The 25,964-nt window shown below is 38.3% G+C and overlaps 1 protein-coding gene across 2 annotated transcripts; it reads right to left on the bottom strand.

The window, feature by feature from the left end:
- Window positions 1–619: 619 nt before the first annotated feature.
- On the bottom strand, window positions 620–20,115 carry lyn (LYN proto-oncogene, Src family tyrosine kinase). Of its 2 annotated transcripts, none has more exons than XM_077615574.1 (14): window positions 20,079–20,115; window positions 18,384–18,477; window positions 8,946–9,019; window positions 8,832–8,874; window positions 7,147–7,252; window positions 6,964–7,062; window positions 6,743–6,846; window positions 6,465–6,614; window positions 5,149–5,301; window positions 4,525–4,707; window positions 3,293–3,369; window positions 3,007–3,160; window positions 2,644–2,775; window positions 620–1,466 (listed from the first exon to the last, which is right to left on the bottom strand). In XM_077615574.1, exons 2-14 carry the CDS (start codon window positions 18,475–18,477, stop codon window positions 1,264–1,266), a joined length of 1,572 nt encoding a protein of 523 aa, XP_077471700.1. In that variant the 5' UTR covers window positions 20,079–20,115; the 3' UTR covers window positions 620–1,263. The 2 variants fall into 2 exon arrangements, with proteins under 2 accessions (XP_077471700.1, XP_077471699.1); XM_077615573.1 differs by lacking the exons at window positions 18,384–18,477; window positions 20,079–20,115 and adding exons at window positions 9,975–10,343; window positions 11,390–11,519.
- Between the last annotated feature and the right edge of the window lie 5,849 nt (window positions 20,116–25,964).

The raw sequence follows: 25,964 nt of genomic DNA, 5'->3' as shown, positions 1-25,964 counted from the left end.
AAAAACAATAATGTGCATTTTACGGCCCGGCGGATTGAGTCGTTAGCACGGCTCTCAGCGCTCTGGGGTACTGGGTTCAAATCCAGGTCGGTCCATCTGTGTGGAGTTTGCATGTGTGGGTTTTCTCCGGGTACTCCGGTTTCCTCCCATATTCCAAAGACATGCATGGTAGGCTAATTGGACACTTTAAATTGCCCGTGGGTATGGGTGTGAGAGTGAATGAGTGTCCGTCTCCTCGTGCCCTGTGATTGGCTGGTCACCGATTCAGGGTGTCCCCCACCTCTGGCCCAAAGTTAGCTAGGATAAGCTCCAGCACCCCCGCGCCCCTAGTGAGGATAAAGCGGTTCATAAAATGAATGAATGAATGAATGAATGAATGAATGAATGAATGAATGAATGAATGAATGAATGAATGAATGAATGAATGAATGAATGAATGAATGAATGAATGAATGAATGAATGAATGAATGAATGAATGAATGAATGAATAATGTATATCTGTTTCAACATAAAATATTTTGTTTCTGTAGTGTATAAATGAATTAAACAGGTGGAAAATGACAAAAAAAATTGCATCTCAAGGAGCATGTGGCTTCAAAAATTAAACATAAAACAAGCAACTTTCAAAAATATTTTCATTATTTCAACAACTTTGAGTCCATTTTGATTAAGGTCAGGTTTAACACTCAAGCAGCAGCATGTACTGTACATAATAAATTATAATATTATTATAGAAAGAAAGGGGATAAAACAAGGCTTATAATTATTCTAAAAATAAAAAGCATATGTACTTCAATATGAAGTTGGTCATACATTTGACTGGTCTGTGACACATGCAAGTTAAGGTTTTAGATTGAAATATAGAAATTGCAATATCAGTAGTTTAAGCAGATTGATGTACTGGGTAAAAAGTGAAAATGTCTGCATTCTTTTACTATAGAACATTATACCACAACCCATTGCTTCCACTTTGTTGTGGAATAAAGAAAAACACATTTTCTACTGTATATTATTTCTGCTTCTTTTTGTTTTTTTGTGCCTTTCATCAACAGTCCTAAAGGGGATAATGCAAATAAGTTCCCCTGAAATATAATTTTCAGTGGGGCATAAAATATCTATTAAATATACACATATACCTCTTAATATTGCTAAGTAGATATTTTTACAAGTATTTTTTTAATAAATAGAACATAAAAAGTGGCCCAAATTCAAGCGTGGAACCAGATTAACCTGTTCCCAAAAGCCCCTCGGATCTCCTGCCCCTAAGGTTCATGCTGATATTGTTTTTCGGTGGAAGTGTAGTAGTCTTCCAGGACACTCTGCATGAATTCAAAAGTGGGCCGGTTGTCTGGCGTGCTATTCCAACAGCACATCATAAAGTTGTACAGTTGAGCGGGACAATTGTTAGGGCACGGCATCCGGTAGCCACGTTGCACCGAGGACATCACTTCTGCCTTTGTCATACCTCAAGAAAATACAAAAGCAAGATAATCATTGTCAAAATGCAGTTTGGTCCATTTGCACAGTTTGTTTTATTACTATGGTATCATTTCTAATGAGTAATTCTTGTTTCTGCGAAATACATTTTGGCAGCCCTCAGCTCCTTAAAATGGCAGGGGCCCAAGATGCTGCCTGATTTGCATGTCTGCAAGCCCTGTAATGTAACGTTTTAAATCTCATAATTGTATGACTTTTACGCACAATATTACTGAAATTTCCTAATATCACGTGAAAAACAATGTTGTGCACTGAAATAAAAAAAACTTCTGGTTCACCAAACGTAAAAACAAGAAAATTACTTAAATCTCGTAACGTTATGACTTTTTTACTCTCAATATTACTTAATTCTCAATATAACAAAATGACTTTAGTCTCATTGTATTCCAAGTTGAATCTTGTAATAGTACAATCTATCATTTAAAGTTCATTATATTTAGATTTTAATCCCGTGATAGTTTAATTTTATTCTCATAATATTAAAATTTTTCTCTCAGAACATTACAATGTATGACTTCTCATTTCCCACGGCACACCTGACCATCTCTGTACCAGTGTGCCGCGGGACAGTGGTTGGGAAACACTGCTCTAGACTGTCATACGCAACCCAAAAATAGTTCTGGTGGTCTCGACACTTTATAAATTACACTTCAATTATTTATATAATGTCCAGAATATTATGTTGTAATGGGGCGCCCCGGTGGACGAGTGGATAGCATGTCAGCCTAATAGTTCTAGGTTTAAGGGTTCGTTCCCAGGTCTGTCCTAATGTGTGGAGTTTGCATGTTCTCCCCAGGCTTGCCTGGGTTTTCTCTGGGTACTCCGGTTTCCTCCCGCATTCCAAAAAACATGCATGGTAGGCTGGTTGAATACTCTAAATTGCCACCTATGAAGGTGAGGGTGAATGGTTATCCGTCTCCTTGTTCCCTACGATTGGCTGGCCACCGATTCACGGTGTCCCTCGCCTGGTTCCCGTAGTTAGCAACGATCAGCTCCAACACCCCCCGCAACCCTTGTGCGGATATGCGATTCAGAAAATGAATGAATGAAAGTAATGGCATAACAAGTCTTATGATCTCATAGAATATGTTGAATGATCTGCTTTACTAATAGTAGAAATAATAATAGAAGGTGTAGATTACTACCTGGATAAGGCATTTTCCCTAGTGTAAAAAGCTCATAGAGTAGCACTCCAAAGGACCACATGTCAGACTTGATTGTAAAACAGTTATAGTTAATGGCCTCAGGCGCGGTCCACTTGATGGGAAACTTAGTTCCTGCAAAAGTCAAATCAAACAAACATAAGCTCTTTTAGACCTAATATGCATTGTTTACTGTCTAAAATTAACCATGATCTGGAACTCGTTTCATGTACTTGTAGTAATAGCAAAAGTGTGTTAAGTTAGGTAAAAAAAAAAGAAAACTTTGACAGGAAAGGCAACATAAAATGTGTGAGAGAAGACAAAAGTGATAAATGCACACACACACATATACACACACAAATTCACCCTCTTTGGCAGTGTACTCGTCATCACTTATGACTCTCGCCAGTCCAAAATCTGCAATTTTACAGAGCAGACTTTCGGACACAAGAACATTAGCAGCTCTCAGGTCTCTGTGTATGTACTTCTTCCTCTCTATGTAAGCCATGCCTTCTGCAATCTGTAAAAAAATATGGAAAATAAATGTTTATGACTGTAGAGGCAAAATAAAAAGGCTATTCATAAACCATAACTCATGTGAGAGAAAATGAAAATCAATAGAATTAGATGAGATAGTATGCGAGGTAGGTACCTGTGCTGCAAAATCAATGAGTTTGGGCAGTTGCACTTTGCAGCCCCCATTACTCTTGAGGAAGTCTAGTAGGCTCCCTTAATGTCCAGGTAGAGAAAAAAAACATTCAGATTTTTACAAAAACTAATGTTCCCAGTAGTATTAACTAAATTCCAAAATAAAAAAGCAGCATCCACGAATGTCATCATACCATTTGACATAAGACTGGCAATTTTAACTGTATTCACCATATACTAGATGTCATGTTTTTTACTACTGAGGAATAAAATTGCAGAATAAAAATACAGTCGTACCTCTACTTATTGGTTCCAGAATTTTTTTCGTAACTTGAACAAGTAGAGCAGTACTTTATATGTAAATTCTCTAATTCGTTCCACGGTCATCACACGACTATCAACTAAACCCTTTAGAATTGGTCAAAGTGTCCCTTTTTGTATGAAAGATGTGAGGAAACACACATGATTTATTAATGTCTTAAAATAAATAAAGCATATGAAAATGTGCCCTGCGCCGCTGAAATAGTTCCTTCCGCGGCCGTTATACTGGGAGACGTAATACCCGTGTTTGTCCGCCAGGGGGCGGCAAGAGCCCGTTCTACCAGGGCCGAAAGCCGTCCACTTTGTACTACATTTTAGACCTTTACGTGTGCCCTGTGTGTGTGTGTGTTTGTGAAAATATATGCAGCGTTGCATTGGTATGGTTTTTAATCGCTTAATAAGGGGAATTGCAATCATTAATAAGGGGAGCATTTAGTCAAGGTGGAAAGGTATGTAAGAGAGAATCTTAAAACATGGATAGTGGTAGTTGTGAGAGAGCCAATTGAATTGAATTGAATGCTTTTATTGTCATTATATGAGATAGAATGAGAGCAATGAAATGAGAGCCCAGTAGAGGGTAGCAATGTTCTGAAGTGAGAATCGAAGCATCCGCACCAATATTTTCAAAATAAAATAACGGATAAGGAAATGCATTTACTTTTGGGGGGATTTCGTAACTTGGATCTTTTTTGTATCTTGAGTCACTCTAGCATATAAAAAATTCGTAACCTGAAAATTTCGTACCTCTAAGCATTCGTAAGTAGAGGTATGACTGTAAATATATTTGTAATTAACATTGATTGGCCTTTAAAAACTCAACCAAAACCAGTCGGCAACACAGATGAAATTAAAGATGTTGGATGAATGCAAGGATGTGTCTAAAAAATCCTAACTTTCTTGGGTCATGTATTTTACCATTTTCCATGAATTCAGTGATGATGTATATTGGGTGTGTTTCTGTCACAACAGCGTAGAGACGGACAAGTCTTTCATGCTGCAGAGTTTTCATGATGTTTGCCTCTTCCATGAAAGCTTCCATTGTCATGGTGCCTGGTTTCAGTGTCTTCACGGCCACTTTGGTTGTGTTATTGTAGTAAGCTGACGAAAAAGTAAAGAAAATGAGGTTGTCAGTGAAATATATAAGCTAAAGGTTATGTTAAGAGATGAAACACCACATATGTGAAAAATATTTTTACTATTTTACTGTCTTATTTTTTCCTCGTCAAGTCACACATACGAATTAGCTACATGTGGGTGGTGTGTGGTTTCATGTAATGTGTTGAGTCAAGGTGTTATTTATTTAAGTCCATCTGTTTTCTTCAGCCCTCTTTGGTGTGTTCGCAAATCAGCTCTATTCAGAAATATGTTATGTCCAGGTGTGCCCTGCTGTCATGCTAGTTATATTTGTATTTAGGTTTTTTTATTTCTTCCAGTCTGTCTTTGTTTATTGACCTTGCCATCTAAGTTTTGCTTTCTGTGCTGGTAAGACTCGCAAGTATTTTAGGTAGTTGTCATTTTATTAGTGCTCTCCATACACACCCATCCATACTTCTCCAAACTGTCCTGCTCCGAGTTTCTTCACCATTGTAATGGACTCCTTAGAAATCTCCCAGGAATCCTTATCCCATGGCTTCTGAGCTTTAGGCTTTACACATGGGCAGTCAAGTTTACGGCACAGGCCATCTGCTTTCTCTGAAAAATAAACAGATGCTCCAATAAGAACATCTTAAGGAAAATCTTAAAACTAATAAAAACAAGCTGCATGTAACCCCCTAAAAAAATCAGAGCATAGTACCAATGAATGGAGTTGTTGGGTTTAAGTCATAGAGCACTGTATTTTGTCCACAATAACAGTTTTTTATTTTCAGTTCTAATTTAGAGGTCATTCTAAAATGTTGTTGAGTATGGGATACATTTTTAATTGTCTGAGACATGTAACTGATACTCGATTGGTTTTGCAAGCCATTTTCATAGGGTAAAAAGCATGTTTCATCAGAATTTCAGCTCGGACAATTATGCATATGTAAACATGAACTTACTCGGCGAACAGACTATACACATTGCAGAGGTCATTGAGAAGATCGCTATTTAAATTCAAAATTACATACAGTCATACCTCTACTTACCAATGCCTCTAGGTACGAACTTTTCAGGTCACGAAAGCTTTTTATATGCAAATGATTGCCTTGATATACGAAAAAGATTCAAATTACAAAATCCCCCAAAAAGTAAATGCATTTCCTTATCCGTTATTTTATTTTGAAAATATTATCGTGACTGCATTGATTCTCACTCGCTACACTCTACTGGGCTCTCATTGGCTGTCTCACAACAACCACTATCTATGTTTCAAGATTCCCTTTTTCATACCTGTCAAACTTGGCTAAATGTTTCCCTTATTAATGATTGCAATTCCCTTTTTTAAGTGATAAAAATTGTACATATTTACACATACACACACATAGGGCACACGTAAAAGTCTAAAATGTACTACAAATTAGACGGCTTTCTGACGCCGTCGGGTCATAGGGAAATGCACGTGCGCATATCATGCTTCAACACGGATAGATTTTGTATGCTTGTTATTAATTTGAAGACATTAATAAATCATTTTCTTATAATTTTGTCTCATTTTTGAATGTTTCTCACATCTTTCCTAAAAAACTGGGACACTTTGACCAATGTTAAAGGGTTTAGTTGGTAGTTGTGTCAGAATCGTGGAACGAATTAGAGAATTTACATATAAAATACTGCTCTACTTACAAAATTTTCAAGTTACAAAGAAAGTTCTGAAACCAATTAATTTCGTAACTAGAGGTACGACGGTATTTTCTATTGCTCAAACTTGTACTTACTGTGGTAATGTTTGATCATGGTGCGGATATCAGGGAAAGAGATCTTTGGCGAAATGTAGAAACCGCCATTATCCAACATTCTGATCTTGTAGTGTTTGACTGATTCTGTTGCTTCGACATCAATATCTCTGATGGACAATGAATAGCTACCTTGTGACAGAACAAAAAAAATAAAAGATTTTTAGATTAGTGTCGGAGGTCGGAAATAGCAATGGTTTTGACGATGTCAAAATGGTATAAGTGGGGAAAAATGCCACAATAATTTTGGTTTTCCATACCTTTTGACGTTTCACTTTCTCTGATAAGAAAAGCACCAGGTTTATTTGCTGCCCCAAGCAACTGCCTCTCAGCACCTTTTCTGGTAACCCCCTTAAAAAACCACCTGCAAAAAATTTGGTTTAATCTGAGCTAGAATATGGATATTCTTTTGTGGAAAAAAAGAAAATGAATCAAAACCTAATGTAATTTTCAATATTTTTAATTGAGACAATTAACTCACTGCTCCGTTTCCATGGTGTCTTCCTGGGCAACATAATTAGAAGGGATAAAGCCCTGCTTGTCAGATGTCAGCGATTTCGCTCTCCACCACTCACCATGTCTGTAAAGAGTATAGTTAAACACAACTGTTGAAAATATTCATCCAGATGCGCATTCTAAACAATGCTTCTTCTATCTTTCTCACGCTTCAAGAACTCTCATCTTTTCTCCTTTGCTGAAACCAAGATCTTCTTGATGTACAGCTTTATACGGGTAAAGGCCCACCACTATTTTTCCTATCTTGTGTTGCTCTGAAGGAAGAAAGACAATGCAATCTTATTTCAAATGTTACATTATCTTTAAAAAGTGGATACATTAATCTAATGTAGTTACATGTCTATAAAATTAGGACAAGCCTTCTTGCATTTCTACCACGCAGTAATAGGAAATGGGTTTAAATCCTGACTCAGGCCTTTCTGTCAGATGGATTGTGCTTGTTAAATCTTTTTTTTCCAGTTTGGTCTTATCCTGGTTTGTTTCTCATTGTGCCCTGTCGTTTTGATTGCTAATTTATGTCATTTGTTGTTACCTTCTCCTTGCGTGTACCAATCAGCTCCCTCTCGTGTAACAACACCTGTTCCTCATTGAAGTCTTTGCCCAGTCCATCAAAATAATCTCCCTATTTCATTCATTCATTGTCTAGCTCATTTCTGTGTCCTGTACCCGTACTCAAACCCTAATTCATTCCCTATCGATCCCTCTTTGTGAGTATTTTTTTATTGGTTGTCCTTCGATTCGCAGATCTTTTGCATGTTACTTTGATTTTAGACATTTTGTGACTAATAAACTTATTTTGGTCAGCACTGCCTCCCTTCTTCTCTGCACTTGGATCCACAAAACCTGCCTTGTTTGAGGCCTGCTTATCCTACATACAAGTTGTATGTGACAAGAAATGGAGACTGTGATTTATTTACATATCTAATTTTGCTTTTGTAGGTGTTTTCACATTAGAGAATCATACACTGTAATGTATTAGTCTAGCTGAAGACTAATAATATTATGATATTATTGCCCAATAATATCAAGTTGAAAGTGCATGGTTGTTGTCTCTACAGTGTTCACTTGAACCCCATTTTATGTAGTACCACGGCACTTGCCCAAAGAAAGATTAAGTTACATAAGCCTGAGCAGCAAAACGAGGTAGACATTCGATTAACATTATGGAGTGAAAAAGAGAGATCTCAACTGCTTTAAACTTAAAAATTGCATTCTTATCACGTTAAAAAACCCAAGTGTGCTACTAGAATCTGAAGGCTTCCCCTAACCCACAGGCAAATAAAGTCGATGATTACTAAATCACCTATGTCTGCTCCATCTGTCCATGTTCAAATTATTGGCCCCCATATCCCGTTGTGTCAAGTAAATTTGGTTTTCCTCTTGTAGAGTTTACGTTTCCCTGATTTTTGTATTAAGGTTTATTTTTAGTGAACAATTTATGCTTATCAAAGAATGTTTGAGTGCACCCCCCATCCCTGCTGCCCAACTGGCTTCCCTGCAAGTGGGTCCATCCCACACTACTACGCATCTTAACAATTTCACCGTTGACAAAGAAGTAGAACTTAGGGTTTAGTTTCCAAAACCTATTTGAGTAGCAACTTGACAAGCAATCAACCTGTAAAAAAAAATCTATTCGGAGACTTCATGGTAATGCAGTGATTACACTCATGTTGAATATGCAAGATTCACAATGTCCAGAGGAACAGTACACCCATCAAGGAAAGCAACAGGGGTATTTCAAAATTCATTTGTGAGCTACAAGCGTTCACCAATATTTTAAAAGAAAAAACTTGAAAATACGTCATAGACTAGATTTAAAAAAATAGGACATACCATCCATTCTTTGAAATATCTGGCCAGGCAACATGGAATTATTCTGTGATGGCAGAAAACAAGTTAAAGTTTTCTTTCTTTCTTTTCTGAGGGCATATTAAATTTGTGATTTACTTTTTGCTGGATGATCTTCTCCTCGGCAGCCTTGTTCAGCCTGCTGCTCAGCGTGGACTTGATACAGCCCATGTCTACATGGGGAAGTGAAAGGAAAAGGTGCACCAGGCCGTTACAATGTTTTCTACTGGCAAAATCAACGGACCAAAAAAAATCTGAATTTTAAATGTCAATGTAAACAGTAAGTTCATGTCTGCCAAATATGAACATGAAGGAACTTGGTATAATATAGGAATTTGGTGAGAATAATGTCCTCCAAATTGAAAGCTGTGATCACGTTAAATGATAATCATAGTAGCAACAAATATGACTCAGTCCTGTCAATGAAGTATAATGGGTGTATCGATGTATCAAATTACCCTTTAATTGAAAAATGTACACTTCAAACCACAAGGCAATTATGAAAAACTAAAATACAGTCATACCTCTCTACTTATGAATGCCTCAAGGTTATGAAACATTTTGAGATACAAATGAGTGCCTCAAGATACTACAAAAAAAGATCCAAATTATGAAAATGACAATACATTTCCTATATCTGTTATTTTATATGGACATTTTCGCAGAGCTGTCTCATGGTCTAGAGCACATGTGTCAAAGTGGCGCCCCGCGGGCCAAATCTGGCCCAACGCATCATTTTGTGTGGCCCGGGAAAGTAAATCATGAGTGCCGACTTTCTGTTTTAGGATCAAATTAAAATGAAGAGTATAGATGTACATTAAATTTCCTGATTTTCCCCCTTTTTAAATCAATAATTGTAATTTTTCAATCCATTTTTTCTGTGTTTTTAGTTCAAAAATAATTTTGTAAAATCTAAAAATATATTTAAAAAACGCTCAAATATACATTGTTTTAGATCTATAAAAAAACTGAATATACAGGGCTTTTAATCCAGTTCTTTCAATCCATTTATAAAAAAAATCTAAATATTATATCTAAAATGGTCCGGCCCACGTGAAATCAAGTTGACGTTAAAGCGGCCCGCGAACCAACTCGAGTCTGACCCCCCTGGTGTAGAGATTCACTCACCTGACTTCGATGCGGGCAGGCACAGGTTCAATTCCTGCTGGTGGCAGTATGATTGTGAGTGTGTATGGTCGTTTGTCTCTCTGTGTGCCCTACGACTCACTGACAACCAGTCTAGGGTGTAGTCTGCCTTTCGCCCGAAGACAGCTGGGTTAGGCTCCGGAAACCCCCGCAACTCTCACGAGGATGGGGGTATGGAAGATGAATGAATTTTCACGGGTGCACTGCTTCTTGTTTGAAAATTTCCCTACACCCTACTGGGCTCTCGCAGGAACGCCTTGGGATCCTCTCGAAAGAGATGAGGATGGATGAGGTGGCTGGGGACAGGGAAGTTTGTTTGCTCTTCCCTGCTAAAGCTGCTGCCCTCGTGACCTGCCCCCGGATAAGCGGAGAAAGATGAAGTATTCAAATATATTCAGTGTACTGTAAATCTGCCTTCTGTTGATGTTAATAAAATGCAGCCTGTGGTTTACATTTATTTTGGGGATCTTTCTAAGAAAAGTGGACTACTCTAGTTTTGGGCTATCATTTTTCCCCATATAAAATTCCACTGGTTAACTGCTGACTGTTTTACTTTAGAAAGAAGTAGGTAAAATTCATAAAAACAAAATAAAATACTTCCACAGTGCATTAATGGATTATGTTGTTTTCTGTTGGATCATTTGTAGTTTTCATTTTGACAGTCATTAAAACAAAACAACACTCAAGCTCCTCCCTTGATTGTCAAAGCCAATTGTAAATACAAAAATAATAATGAAGAAAATGTAGGAGTTATGAATCATTTCAAGAGCAAGTTTTTAAAATAAGACTAAAACTGTAAAATATTATTGCCTTCTCGTAGAAAGATGTATCTCTAAAAAAGTACGGTCAATTATTTAACAATAGCCCCCAAAATAGGTCATAGACAACATCTTTACAAGGAATGCACCCTAATATTTCACCCATGATTGCGCCTAATGACCCAACGTTGGTTGTTTTTCATCACACATCTGACGTCACACACGTTTTCCTTACTGTGGAGTATGAAATGTATTCTTATGCTTTTTACTAGTCAATAGGTTTATTTAGTGTAGTCACTAGAATAGAATTTTGCATGGGCTAGCGGAAATTTCCGTCCGTGACACCTATGAGTTGGGGGCGCATCATCTACCATGACACACCCCTTTTCTTTGTTTTCATTTTCCCGCCTAAAGTTTGTACCTATGTCACATGACCTTTGTTCAATAAAACTGGCAGACTCTGCTGGAGGGAGCAGGAATCTCAAACTGGCTACGCTAAGAGGTGAGTGCATCTATTAGCGCTGGCTACTCTGACTTCCTCCTTCAGCTGAAGCTAGTTAAAAACTCATCATGGCCGACTCTGTGTGCTTCCTCTAATTCGAAGTTATTGAATGTTAATCGATTAGATCCAACACTTACCTCTTCATGCGTGAGCAAAATGTTAATCCTCTGTGAATTTGTTTCTGCTGTTTTGGTGATTTTCTGTAAGCTTTTCCACCTGGCTTACCCAGCCTCTCATTAAACTGCTGATGTTGGGCTTGGCAGGCGGGCCAGTCTTCAGAATGAGGAACTTCACAAAAACTGTTTTTCTTCCTCATAGAACTTCCTGCTACTATTGTCTAATCTTTATTTGCATAACCGGCAAAGCTCACACATAATTCTGTATATGTATGCATATATATAACCACATGCACATGCAATAAAATATATTGTATTAATGTTAATATCAAGTTATTATAAGGTCAATAGTTGACCAATCACTTCAACAATCAAAACTCATTCTTACACTGTCCAACAGTTTGACGTCTGTGCGAATAAGGATGGACACAAAGAAGAAGCAGGGACTGGTTTTATCAAGTTATAATGTAATTAGAGGTTATATGTGCATGTGGTTTGTGGAAGTTTAATATTTTACCCTTTTGGGGCACAACCTCTAATTACACTATAATTTGATAAAACCTGTCCCTGCTACTTCTTTGTGTCCATTTTTATTCGCACAGACGCCAAACTGTTGGACAGTGTAAGAATGAGTTTTGATTGTTGAAGTGATTGGTCAACTAATGACCTTATACTAACTTGATATTAACATTAATACAATATCTTTTGTCGTTTCTATCTCCAACACTAGATGACACTATTGCCTCAGTAATGTGAATCTGACAAAAATAATTTGAATTGGTTCAAAGCGATTAGATATTTACAGGGATTTTTATTGGTCTCAGAACACACAGGTGTACTTACATCTCATCTCATTTTCTGAACTGTATTATTCTCACTAGGGTTGCAGGGGGTGTTGGAGCCTATGCAAGCTGACTTCGGGCCAGAGGCGGGGCATACCCTGAACTGGTGGCCAGCCAATCGCAGGACACAAGGAGACAAACAACCAATCACATTCACACTCATACCCAGGGGCAATTTAGAGTGTCCAATCAGCCTGCCATGCATGTCTTTGGAATGTGGGAAGAAACTAGAGTACCCAGAGAAAACTCACACGGCCCCAGGAAGAACATGCAAACTCAACACAGGAGGACTGACCTGGATTTGAATCCAGATCCCCCACTGTGAGGCTGACGCGCTAACCACTCATCCACCAGGCCGCCCGTGCACTTAAACTGCTTAGTTTTCATGATTATTGTTTACCATTTGATGGATGGGGCATTAAAATACCTAAACACAAAACCACACTATAATTAGCAAGAATCTGTCTGTGTCTAGATTTATTTGATAACTTGCCCTGTTGTCTAATCTGGTTGGAGGGTGTATTGTGGCCCAATGTAGAATGATATTTGCTAAACAAATGGCCTCATGATCGGTTAAAATATATCAAAACGAAACAAAAGTTTCCATCTTCACAACCAGGCTTAGCCGGCTCATGGTGTAGACGAGGGGTCCTCAAACTATTCAACAAAAGGCCTAAACAAATGGCCTCATGATCGGTTAAAATATATCAAAACGAAACAAAAGTTTCCATCTTCACAACCAGGCTTAGTCGGCTCATGGTGTAGACGAGGGGTCCTCAAACTATTCAACAAAAGGCCGCAGTGGGTGCGGGTTTTCATTCCAACCCATAAAGAAGAGACCTTTTCACCAATCTGGTGTCATACAAGTGCAATTGGTGGATTGCAGTCAGGTGCTTCTTGTTTTCTGCAGAAATCTCATTGGTTTAAGTGTCTGTCCTGGATCAGTGGTTTAATTCTACAAAAAAATAACAAAACATTTTTGGGTAGCTTGTGATGACGAAATTATGAACTAATTACATAATCTTAGTGACTTAAATGACCAAAATTCAAAACAGATGTTACTGGCTGTTTACATGGAGACCATATGGTTAGTGATTGGCAGTTGTCCAAGTTATATAAATTGTTGCCTCTTTGTCCCAATTATGTCACATATACATATATTTCTGCTCATCATGTGTAGGTAGTAGGGTTGACAAATTTAAAAAGGCACACTGCAGCCTTTTGCTAGCATTTCTTATTTATTTTGTCTACACACTTAAAACTATTCATAATAAAACCGAATTCGATCACTACAAGTCAAAATAATTGGGACATCAATTGCCACAACAGCCAATAAGGTAATATTCATTCATTCATTTTCTGAACTGCTTATCCCCAGAAGGGTTGCAGGGGGTGCTGTAGCATATCCCAGCTGACTTCAGGCCGGAGACGGCGGACACCCTGAATCGGTGTCCAGCCGATCGCAAGGCACAAAGAGACGGAGAACCACTGACTCACACTCATACCTAGGGGCAATTTAGAGTGTCCAACCCACCTACCATGCATTTTTTTGGAATGTGGGAGAAAAGCGGAGTACCGGGAGAACATGCAAACTCGCGCTAACCACTCATCCACCAGGCCACCCATGAATTCATATTCAAAAGTATCATTATTGTTGTTTTTCATTAATAGGGTTAAAAGCAGGATTGAATTTAGAGGACAAAAACCGGTTTGCTAGAAACAATTCTCCGTATACAAGTGCATGCCACATTCTCTGACACCAATTATTGTAAAATTCAGATATCTAAAAACATCAAATGCGTAACCTACATATTTTATCTTATGAGCAATATTAACTATTTTAATGCTGGTTCAATTTCAATGATGAGAGTAAAGAAGCATATCCAAACGTTGATGTCATCATTACTTTACTTTGACTGACACAGGGTTTAAAAACAGCGAAACAGGTCAAAGACAGTACACAGTTAAGACATTTATCAAACTCATGCGCTTCACATTCCTAAAAGCTAATTTATAAATAGCTATGTTCAAACACTGTCCTCACTGTAGTCACAAATGGTCGTGTACGAGTAACCTGATTAGAGGAGTGGCATATGAATAGCTTGATAGTCACATTAGCAGGAAATTATTGAATTCAAACCAGGATAGTAAAGTACACTCTTAATTTTACGTTTCAGACAACATGCTGCTGCCTTAAGGAAGTCCATAATGGGAGGTATCAACTTTCAGTCATAGTGTAGTAACATGCTTCAGGGTGTATAGTAATGGTCACAAAGTCACACTTCATGGAAGTTTTACAATATTGCATAACTATCTACATTAAAGAAACAAGTCTATGTTTTAGGGGGCTCATTTTAATAGTTGCCAGACGAGATAATAGATAAAATTGTCTGTGGGAAATGAGCAAGTTTGACTTGTTAAAAAAAATAAAAAATACCAGGAATCCAGTATTATAGCATAAATACAATTTAACACCAGAAAGCCTAGTTGTAAATTCTTACCAAACCACATATATTTTATTTATATATTATTTAGAGGCTAGTAAGTGACAAGCAACATGATTTTAAACCTGATCGATCTCACAGTACAGTAATACCTCGACATACGAGTGCCCTGTCATACGAGCAATTTGAGATACGAGTGAAATTTCAGGAAAATATTTATCTTGAGATACGAGACAAATTTTGATATACGTGCATACAGCGGACGCGAGAGGCTGCTCATAAGAACATCATGGGCACTGTCTTTCTGGTCGCAACTCCCTCGTGTAATGGCTCTACGAGCACTGGGCGGAGCGTTGGATTTTTTCAGTGTTTTTTTTTCCCGTTAGTCAGTGCGAATGGCGGAGCAATCGCTAATACGAGAGGGGTATATACTATTTCTCCTTGAAAAGTGGTCATGCGTTATCCTATTGTGAAGACATTTTTGTGCATCATTTTGGAAAGATTTTGAAGGGAAGACAAAAGATAACAACCCTCGATAGGTTGCATCTGAAAGTCAGGGTGGACGCAGGGCAAATAGAGCCAACCCGGGAGAAGAAAGGTATACAAATTTAAAACTAAATTAAAATTAAGTTTAGTGTACAGTTAGATTAAACTTATTTTTTAGTGTCTGCATCGTAATCAAAGTTCATTTAAATTTGTTTATGTTGTTACGAGCGCGTTGCCGTGCAGTCTCTCTCTCTCCCCCCTCTCTCTCTCCACTCCGCAAAATCTGTCTAATTTTAATACTATTAAACACATTTTAGTACTAATAAACCTAAACGAGTTATTTGTTACTTTGTTAATAGATTAGAACAATTAAGTGTTTTTTCAATCCAATATCCTGTTTTTGGTGTTTTTTTCAGATGGTTGGAACTAATTAATTTGTTTTTACTTCATTCCCATGGGAAACGTTCACTTGAGTTACGAGCAAATCGACATACGAGCTCAGTCCCGGAACGAATTAAGCTTGTATCTCGAGGTACCACTGTATGAATTTTTCCTTCTTTGTTTCTATAATTGACAGCAGATGAGATTATTCCTTGAGCTTTTTGCGTGATTACAGCAAGGTGCTCAACTTATGAAACCTGTTTAGACTGAAACTGTGTGTATTCAATTTGTTACATTGGTTCAATTGCTATCAATAATTTACTTAGATTAGCGACAGTTACAAATTAACTATTTGTAGGCCACATAATGTTCGTGAGTCATCTATACATTTTTAACTTAACGTCACGTAAATGAGAAGTTTGGACCATTTATGTTTCAAGTGTTTTGTGACAGCAGTTAGCCATTAGTGGGTAATAAGATCACTTGTCGGTCATTTTACTACGTGTCTAGCCATTCGATAAACAACATATTACAGTCAATGGAATGTGTTCTTTGAAATAGCTTGGGATTGCTCAATTTTTAGCTGATTTTCAAAATTTTTACTGTAACTTCAAGATTTCTTTCTCACAATCTAGCTGAAATCATAACTAAGTTATTAAAATGTGATATAATCAAATCAGTTTGTATAAATCTGTCAGGAATTCAGCAAATTAGGACTATCGAGAGAAAATAAATCATAAAATTGATTTAGCCAAAGAACATTCCTGATGTAAGAAGGCAGCCGGTTACTTATGCTGTCAACTTTATACAGCGAGCCTTTTATGCCTGTATGAGATATTTATGAGGCGGACAGCGCACGGTATGATGGTTGCGGAGTAAATCTGAATGGTAAGGTTTTAAAATTTTGCAACCTAATTAATTTTAATCTTACATTAGAACAAAATTCCAGTTTTATTTTTTAGGGACGTTAGACTTAAGTTGTGGTGTAAGGCATGAGAGAGGTTTGAAATGTGTGAGAAAGACCAAAGAGACAGTAATTATAAATACTGAGCATGCTGTGTTTTGAAAACTTCCAGAAAATCTGCCATCTATCGTTTTTGTGTGTTTGTTTGTTTGTTTGTTTTATACCTGGCAATAATTCTAGGTTTCTGTTGGTTATACAGTGATGATGGAAAGGTGGACACTTCCATGGACTTTTTTCCTATTGAAGAATTAACTATTTGAAGAAATGGAATGGAAATTATAAAGAACATTTTCCAGTATGAGTTAAATCATGCACACTGATTGTTTGTTTATTTTTCTATTGACGAAAAACTAAAATATATCACACTTCAGAGATGGAGTTGTCAAACATGTTTTAGTAAAATAAAGACAAACGTAAAAGGGAACTAATTCGTAAGGTAGCCAGTACGAGTGGGTTATCTATCAGCGCTCCTTTAATATAAGATTTATTTTTTTAATGTATTAAATATAAGTTTCATTGTGTTTTGCAGTGTTCTGGCTTGGCTTTTTATGAGTACAGTACTTGATTCCAACATAAAGATGCCAATTCATTATGGATAAGTTATCAGATTTTGCCTTATTAAAAAAAGTTATATGTATATATACACATACATACACACACACACACACACACAAAATTGGATGGGGCACCGTGTGTAACCAACAATACAATAAAAAAAAAAAACTACTGTTCGATATCAGACAACTTACACTAAGCACAACCAAAAAGAATACTTTGGTGTAACAGTTTTACATATTATATTTCAATAGTAATCATTTGTATTTTAGAAGGTCTAAGTTGTATTTACCTGTTAATTACATAAACTAATTTCACATTAAAGTGGATGAATATCCAAACATCACATTTCATTTTTTCCCCCAGTTCCACCAGTCCAGTTTTCCCAACAGTATGTTCAATTTCAAGTTTTCTCAACAGTACAGTCAATTTCAAGGAAGCACGCTCTATTAACTTGCAATCACTACCTCTATACATGTCTATAGCACAGGTGTCAAAGTGGCCAAATTTGACCCACCGAAGGAAATGATGAGGGCCGACTTTCTGTTTTATGATCAAATTCAAATGAAGATTTTGATGTATATTATATTTCCCGAATTTCCCTTTTTTAAATCAATTGCAATTTTTAAATCCATTTTTCTTTTGATTTTAGTTCAAAAAGCATTTTGTAAAATCTAAAAATTAATATATAAAAATATTTTCTGTTTTCCACTTTAATATTGAACATAATTAAAAAAAATGTTTCCTTTAGAAATGAAAAACAAATGATTAAAATATGTTTTCCCTGACTAAGAAAAAAAAGCTCAAATAAACATTGTTTTAGGTCTATAAAAAAAACTAAATATTTAGGGCTTTTGATCCAGTTCTTTTAATCCAATTTAAAAAAAATATCTAAATATTATATCTAAAATGGTCCGGCCCACATGAAATTGACTTAACGTTAATGTGGCCCGCGAACCAACCCGAGTTTGACACCTTTCTTCTATACCTACTACAACCCATTTCAGTAAGCTCAGAAATTGCTCCAAAAGAAACAGAGGTTCTCTTTCCATTTACCTTCATTTGTGTTTCTAGCACTGCACTTAATTCAGAAAATGTATTCATACAACTTCCTGTCATTTCATTTGAAATCTATAGCACACACTAAAGTTGTGTGGTGCACGGAAGACGTGTGAGCAAAGAGGATTTTACACTTTGTAGCTCCCAAAACTGGACTTCAGGTTTTAGCGTGAGTTTCTACTCACTTATTTCATCGTATTGAGAATGCAAAGGCATCTGCCAAACACGAAAAGAGGATTTCGTCCAGGCATGGCCAGGAATTGTTCCATCAAAGTTTTGTTTACCAGAGACTGACTGCATCCGGTTAGCTGTTCTTCTGTGCCGCCTCTCTTTGAATCGAGGAGGATGAGCTTTCAGTGTCATCAATGTCGTTTGCATCTGGGAACAAGAGAAATGTGTTTTCTTATCTTACATAGACGTTTTCGTTTCAGAACAGTAATTTACTTAACATTTAAACTGCTTGCTTATACCTCACCTTTACTAATAGAACTGGTTTGGCACGTTAAAAGCGTGACTAGGGAACATCTAAAGTTAAATTCTGCTGATGATAATGTAAAATTTATCATTCATCCAAGCACCGATGGAAATTGAAACCAAAACTTGAAGTGAGCCTGTTGTGCAAGGGTTGAAATAAATAAATAAATAGATCAGAAATAACAGTTTAAAATGCACTCTGAATTTGACTATTTTTAGTTACAATCAAAATTAAGATGGACTTGAAAGCTGCGCAAACCTAAGGTCAATCAGGTTTCCAATGTCTGTTTAATTTGAAATAATATTTTTCTTTACGCAAATTTTCAAGCAAAAATACAAGGGGAAAAGTAGTTGCGGGCTCAACTCCCACTGGTGGTGGTATGACTGTAAATGTGAATGGTGGTCTGTCTCTCTGTGTGCCTTATGACAGTCTGGTGACCATTCTAGGGTGTAGCCTGCATGTCAGCAAGGCTCCAGCAACCCCCGCTACTCTTATGAGGAAGTGTGGAATGGGAGATGAATAAATGTTGTATAGCAAAAACTTAACAGTAGCAGTACTGCCCCCCCATTTAAAACTGTTGTCAGATGCCTCAATAACTTTTGTGAAAATTATCCACTGATCAACAATAAGAAACATTTCATTTAACCGATAGTTTGTGATATTGAAATCAGCTATTCCATAACGCGCATCCTTGAAAGGGTTGCGGGGGTTGCTGGAGTCTAACCCAGCTGACTTCGGGTGAAAGGCAGACTACACCCTAGACCAGGGGTGTCAGACTCGGGTTGGTTTGTGGGCCGCGTTAACGTCAACTCGATTTCATGTGGGCCGGACCATTTTAGATATAATATTTAGAATTTTTTATAAATGGATTAAAAGAACTGGATTAAAATCCCTGAATATTCAGTTTTTTATAGATCTAAAACAATGTCTGTTTTAGCTTTTTTTTAATACATTTTTAGATTTTACAAAATTATTTTTGAACTAAAAACAGAAAAAAATGATTAAAAAAATTACAATTAGTAATTTAAAAGGGGGAAAATCAGGAAATTTAATATACATCTATACTCTTCATTTTAATTTGATCCTAAAACAGAAAGTCGGCACTCATGATTTACTTTCCCGGGCCACACAAAATGATGCGGCGGGCCAGATTTGGCCCCCGGGCCGCCACTTTGACACAGGTGCCCTAGACTGATCGTCAATCAGTCGTAGGGCGCATGAAATCAGCTACTTTTCCAGAAATGGCAAGTCTGACTTTGCTCAACATTATGGCCAATTAGAAAGGGTTCATGCGTTGCCTTATTTCATGTCATCATCAACATTTTATTTTAGTTCTAGTAGTCCTGTTTAATATTTTTGGCGATATTTTTCCTTGAACACTGACTAGGTCAAGCAATAATTTGGAACTCTGCTCATCACTTTGAATTTTGTCTTATTTTAAAGTGATTTGTAGCTACTCTACCCATCTGTGGATACAGAAAATAATGTTAAAGGACCAATTTACCTCCCCCTCCTGGATTAATATGAAGCTGGGATAGAGAAAAAGTAAGGGGGAGCTCTCGGCCTTCAGGGTCAGTAGGACTCTGCAGGATGTCATGGAGGGCATTCCTTCGTCCTGTCCTGCCAGAGGCAATGAAGTCAGCGTATGTGACCTCAAAATCAGACATTGTTCATTCATTCGGACACCTATGAGAGGAGAAGATATGCATTATTAGTTACCAATATTCCATAGTAGTAAACAATACTTGTTTATGAAACATTTCCACATTATGTCTCTCCATTTCAAGGTGGCTTTTGCAGTTCTTACATAAAAAATAATGAAGTCTAGAAACATTACAGATACCTTCAAGTCCAATAAAAGGGTCTATGGTTTAAAAGTCAAGTGTAAAACTTGAAAAACAGGCACATCACTATTCCCTACTCTACATTCATGTCAAACAATAGCAATATCTCGACTCTTTGCTCCAAATTGATTTAATCAGTCTCTGTTAAGATTCTTTGAGGAACCATAAGATTACTTCTGCATCTACTTTTGGATTAAATTATGTATCCCAAAAAGTTATCATTCCATTGTTTGCATTTTAATCAGAAAAAGACAAAGGCTAAAAGAGAAATACACTGACGTTAGCAATGAGCATGTGAGCAATCAGCATAAATAGTGCATAACTTGTGACTATTTCAAAGTAAAAATGAAATGAGTACATGATAGACTCTTCAAACATTTTCAGCAAGGTAGGTTAACACAAAACTAAAAGAGCTGAGTTCCGCGAGAGTTATTGACATGACGGAAGTAAAGGAGGGCTACTTTTCTCAACCAGAGCTGCTGACTTCTCTGGAATTTCCGGAGTTTACCTGGACAAGAAACGCAAACTCCGGAACTCCTGCCAACCTCCCTAAACTCCGGAAATCTAAAAAAAATTTCACTTAATTTTTTTTAAGCAAAGATTTTGGAAAAGTACACAATTTTCCAATTAAATGCCTTCACACCGTCGCAATGGCTTCCGCATCTTACTTCCGTATATGATTCAACTGCACTGTAAACAGGATGAATTCGGTATCACGAGTGCATTGTGAATCATCCCAGTTATAAATGATTCATCTTCTGCAACTTCAGCGTGGCAATCAATTCGGAAACGATTGCATAGGTAGCTTCCATCGCTTTACCATTTTTGTTTTGGGTTTTTTCAGAAGGGAAGTAATTATTATTAAGGCTAACCAAACCACCAGTCTTTTGTTTTGAAACAAATCCTATAATTTCCAGGAATGCTCCAAAGCAAGTAGGAGTGCACAGCACTGGTAAGTCTGATCAATATGCTTGCTCGGGATAAGCTCAAAATGGATGGCAATTTGGATGAACCTTCTAATAAGAAACCCAGGCACTCGCAGAAGTTTATTGGTTCATATTTGACGAAATATCTGAAAGGTCCGACATTTGCACAACATGCAAGTGTGACTTCAGCGTAACACATGGTGGAATTACTGATTGTAAAACGCACGTAGAAGGACCCAAACCAAAAGATAAACTTATTTACATTATGCTGTACTTTTTTCATAGTTTGCAAAAACACAATATTTCAATTAATGTAAAAACATAATAATAACAGTTTGATTCAAATTGTCCTTCAATAATTTTTTTTACATTTTATATCGAATTTGCATGTATCGCATTCACTCCGGAAAAACTCCGGAAATGGGACAAGGGTACTCCTGAAATGCGATCGACGGAGGTTGGCAGCTCTGCTCAACATATGAGAACATTGGCAAAGAAATATCTCATTTGATAATCCATTGACAGGATGCACAAATGCTATCTCATTACTCCATCAATTTTAATTCCAATGACTAGCTAACGTATCTAAACACGTATTGCCACTGTCAATCGACCCGCATAGTAAAGAACGTAGCAAGAGCATGCAAACTGTATTCATATTCCCGAAATATCATTTTACCATACTTGACAGTTATGCGGTCACCCGATGGTACAGTGGTTCTTCCGCCAGACTTTGGTGTGGGCAGTCTGGGTTTGATTCCCACTTTTTGGCGGTGTGATTGTGAGCATGAGTGGATGTCTGTTTCTGTTGTAAACCAAGACTCTAAACAATAACAACAAAAACCTCTATTTCAACGGCATGCCACTCTATTTTTCAAACTTTCCCCCGTAGTGCCGTTCAATTAGAGGTGCGATTCAATTAGAGGGTCCGCTCTATTTTTCGACTAGCTGGTCAGAATTTAGAGAAGATGCGGTAAATTTTATGGATGAAAAGAGAAACCAGATAACATGCATATTTATTTAACAAATGGCACAAACACAAGGCGATTACTGGTAAGTAATTACAAATTCACTGGTGAAAATCAAGTGACATATCGTTGTTGTAGCTGTCCTCGTCATTCACATCACTTTCCGCATCAGTGTCGAGTGTCTGAGTGAGTTCACGTTCATCGTCGTGGTCATTGGCTCGCGCTTGCTGGAGAAGTTGCAAACCAGTCTGAATCGGGCCGTCTGACCTGAAACAATGGATCTGGCAATCCTCCGAGCCGTCGAGAGCGTTGGTCAGTCCGCATCCCTTGAACGACATTGTCGGGCAGCGTGAGACCAAGTTGTGGCGAAGCAAAAACTTTTCCAACCAGCCATTACTCGCCTTGAAATTTTTGTCGGTCGAAATACTGAGCGCCTCTTTCTGGATTAGCGTGTGGCTGACGCAGAGCTTCTTCTGACGTTGCTGACGAACCCAGCTGATGAGCTTCTCGTCAAAATCCTTGTCATTCAAATGGCGTCCAGGACCTTGGAGTCGCTTGGTTGGTGAAATTGAAGACGAAGACGCCTCCAACTGAGCCTCGAGCTGTGCTTTCTGTTCCGTCCAATGTTGAATGCATGCACGAGGAACCTTCTTGTCTTTTGCAGCCTTTGATTTATTGTATTTCTCGGCGTACGCAACAACTTCCAGTTTAAAGTGTATGTCGTAGTTCTTCCGCTTCAAAGGGGGTGCATCCAGATATTCGGAACCGCTTGACATGGCTGCCAACTTATCTTAGTCTTATCGAGCTCTGCGGAAGTTTAAAATACCCGGTAATTTTCTACTATAATACAAGCATCACGTGTTACCGTAAAACCTCTATTTCACCGGCATACCACTCTATTTTACAATCGTCCCCCGTAGTGCCATTCAATTAGAGGTCCCGTTCAATTAAAGGGTGCCGTTCAATTAGAGGGTGCCGTTCAATTAGAGGGTGCCGTTCCATTAGAGGGTGCCGTTCCATTAGAGGGTGCCGTTCAAATAGAGGGTGCCGTTCTATTTTTAAATTATTCCTCCAAAGTGCCGTTCAAATTGAGGTGCCGCTCAAATAGAGGTTTTACGGTATATATATATATATATATATATATATATATATATATATATATATATATATATATATATATATATATATATATATATATATATATATATATATATGCCATTTAATGAATGATTGAAGAGTAAGTATGGCTAAATTCAAATTAAATCAATAAAGCTTGGTGCCAAACAAAGGGGGACCACATTTTCATCAGTAGTGCCAAATTGAATTAATTCTACATGATGGTCAATTACAAAAGCTCTAATTTAATGTACATTCAATAAAAGCTGAGCTCTTCCCAAATTTTGGACTTCTTGATAACATTACTCAATTCGTCATGACGTCACCTTATTGTGTCCCATGCCACCTTTCACTTACCTTTAGACTCCTAAACGCTCAGTTGCACATTAAAAAGGGGAACCCAATGGCTAAACTGCACCTCGGACACGACATTATCGTCTAATAAAACACAATATCAAAAGAACAGGGGAAAAATACTCAGCACTAACTCCGACAACAATGGTGCTCGTTATAAAACAAACAAACAAAACAAGATGATAGTCTGTAATGAGCAGCAGGAGTATATGCCTGGAATGTATCCAGCCCACTATCTTCGCTTCTTCCTCCTTCCCAGCCAATGAGCTGTCAGTACACTGAAACTGAGCGTTGATTGGATGACAAGGCACAAAGGATGAGAGGAGACTGATGCTGCATTCATGGTCACCTTGTCAGTAAAATTATATATAAGATAAACCATGACCACAGAAATGATAGAAATCATACGACGATGTTTCAAAACATTAGGAGTTTAAGGACAAACAAAACGATGATAATGAAGGAGACCTGGGTGCCGATGTGGTGCAATATGTTCCATAACCACAAGATGGGACTGTTGCAACCAGTGATGGAAAAAAACTATTGCTTCAAAGAGAACCGCTTATCCTCACAAGGGTGGCGGGTGGTGTTGGAGCCTATGCCAGTTGACTTCGGGCCAGAGGGGGGAACACTCTGAGTCGGTGCCAAGTCGATTGCAGGGCACAAAGAGACAGACAACCATTCACACACTCATAGCAAGGGCAATTTAATGTATATGAGTATTTAATGTGGAAGCGGATGAAAGGGATGTCTCATCTCATTTTCTGAACGGATTCATCCTCTTTATGATCGCGGGGGGTGCTGGAGTCTATCCTAGTTCACTCCGGACCAAGGACACCCTGAATCGGTGCCCAGCTGATCGCAGGCCACAAGGAGATGGACAACCAATCACACTCACCCATACCTAGAGTGTCCTACCATGCATGTTTTTGGATTGTGGAGGAAACCGGAGTACCCAGAGGAAACCCACGCAGGCCCAGGGAGAACATACAAACAGCACACAGGTGGACCTGACCTGGATATGAACCCAGGACCCCAGAGCTGTGAGGGCGACGCGCTAAGCTCTCGCGCCACCAGGCCGCCCCAAAAGGGATGTTTGTCTTAAAAGTACTTGGAAAATGTGCAGACAACTATTTCTACAGCAGGCTGTATATTGAGAAATCTGTACAAATTGTGTTTCTAAGTAGCTAAGCATTACATACATTAGAATTATCAGCTCCTTTGACCTTTAAGAATCCATGTTTCCATCTCTCACAATGAAGGAGAGCGTTGCTGTGGAAACGCCTTCCTATCATTGTGCCTGTGACTTGTGTCAGCAGAATGCATTGGGAGATTTTGAAGAGAAATAGAAAGGCATTGTTGTCGGCGTCAAAAGCACACGTCTTTACAACAACGATCTCTCAAAATGTTCCTTTGTTGGCAAGCCCTTAGTGGTCGGGCAAATGCTATACCCCCTGAGGAATGCTTATGCTACTTGGGACTTAAACATCCCTGACTTCACTGTCACGCAACGGGGAATCACTGGCAGTCATGCACACACTCTTCGGCGAGTATTTACCGTGAGGAGAACTGCCTGGGGAGCCCACTGGATGAGTGGTTAGCGGGTCGGCCTCACAGTGGGAGACCTGGGTTAGAATCCTGGTCGGCCAACCTGTGTGGAGTTTGCATGTTCTCCCCGGGCCTGCTTGGGTTTTCTCCTGGTACTCTGGTTTCCTCCCACATTCCAAAGACATGCATGGTTGCTTGATTGGGCACTCTAAATGGCCCCTATGTATGAGTGAGAGTGTGAATGGTTGTTTGTCTCCTTGTGGCCTGCGATTGGCTGGCCACCAATTCAGGGTGTCCCCCGCCTCTGGCCCAAAGTCAGCTGGGATAGGCTCCAGCACCCCCCGCGACCCTAGTGAGGATAAAGCGGTTCAGAAAATGAGATGAGATGAAAACTGCCTGTTGTGTGGCTCCTTGGAACTATCCCTGGTGCTGAAACACAGGGATTAGACATTTTTCATTTGCAGGACACATATTATACATTTTGGGCGGCCCGGTGGAGCGAGTGGTTGGCGCGAGTCGTTGGCGCGTCGGCCTCACAGCTCTGGGGTCCTGGGTTCAAATCAGGGTCACGTCCACCTGTGTGGTGTTTGCATGTTCTCCTCGGGCCTGCGTGGGTTTCCTCCGGGTACTCCAG

This window comes from Stigmatopora argus, chromosome 12 (assembly GCF_051989625.1).
Source record: "Stigmatopora argus isolate UIUO_Sarg chromosome 12, RoL_Sarg_1.0, whole genome shotgun sequence".
NCBI lineage: Eukaryota > Metazoa > Chordata > Actinopteri > Syngnathiformes > Syngnathidae > Stigmatopora > Stigmatopora argus.
Note: the sequence above shows the minus strand (reverse complement) of the source record. Positions and strands in the feature narration are given on the sequence as shown.

Bases quoted from the DNA above. Each gene is read 5' to 3' on its own strand.
- lyn (XM_077615574.1), bottom strand. From the start codon at position 18,477: ATGCAAACGACATTGATGACACTGAAAGCTCATCCTCCTCGATTCAAA. The intron at 8,875-8,945 runs GTAAATCACAAA...CTGCCATCACAG, and splicing joins AGAAGATCATCCAGCAAAAA to AATAATTCCATGTTGCCTGG. The intron at 4,708-5,148 runs GTGTGTATGGAG...CTTTTTCGTCAG, and splicing joins GTTTGGAGAAGTATGGATGG to CTTACTACAATAACACAACC.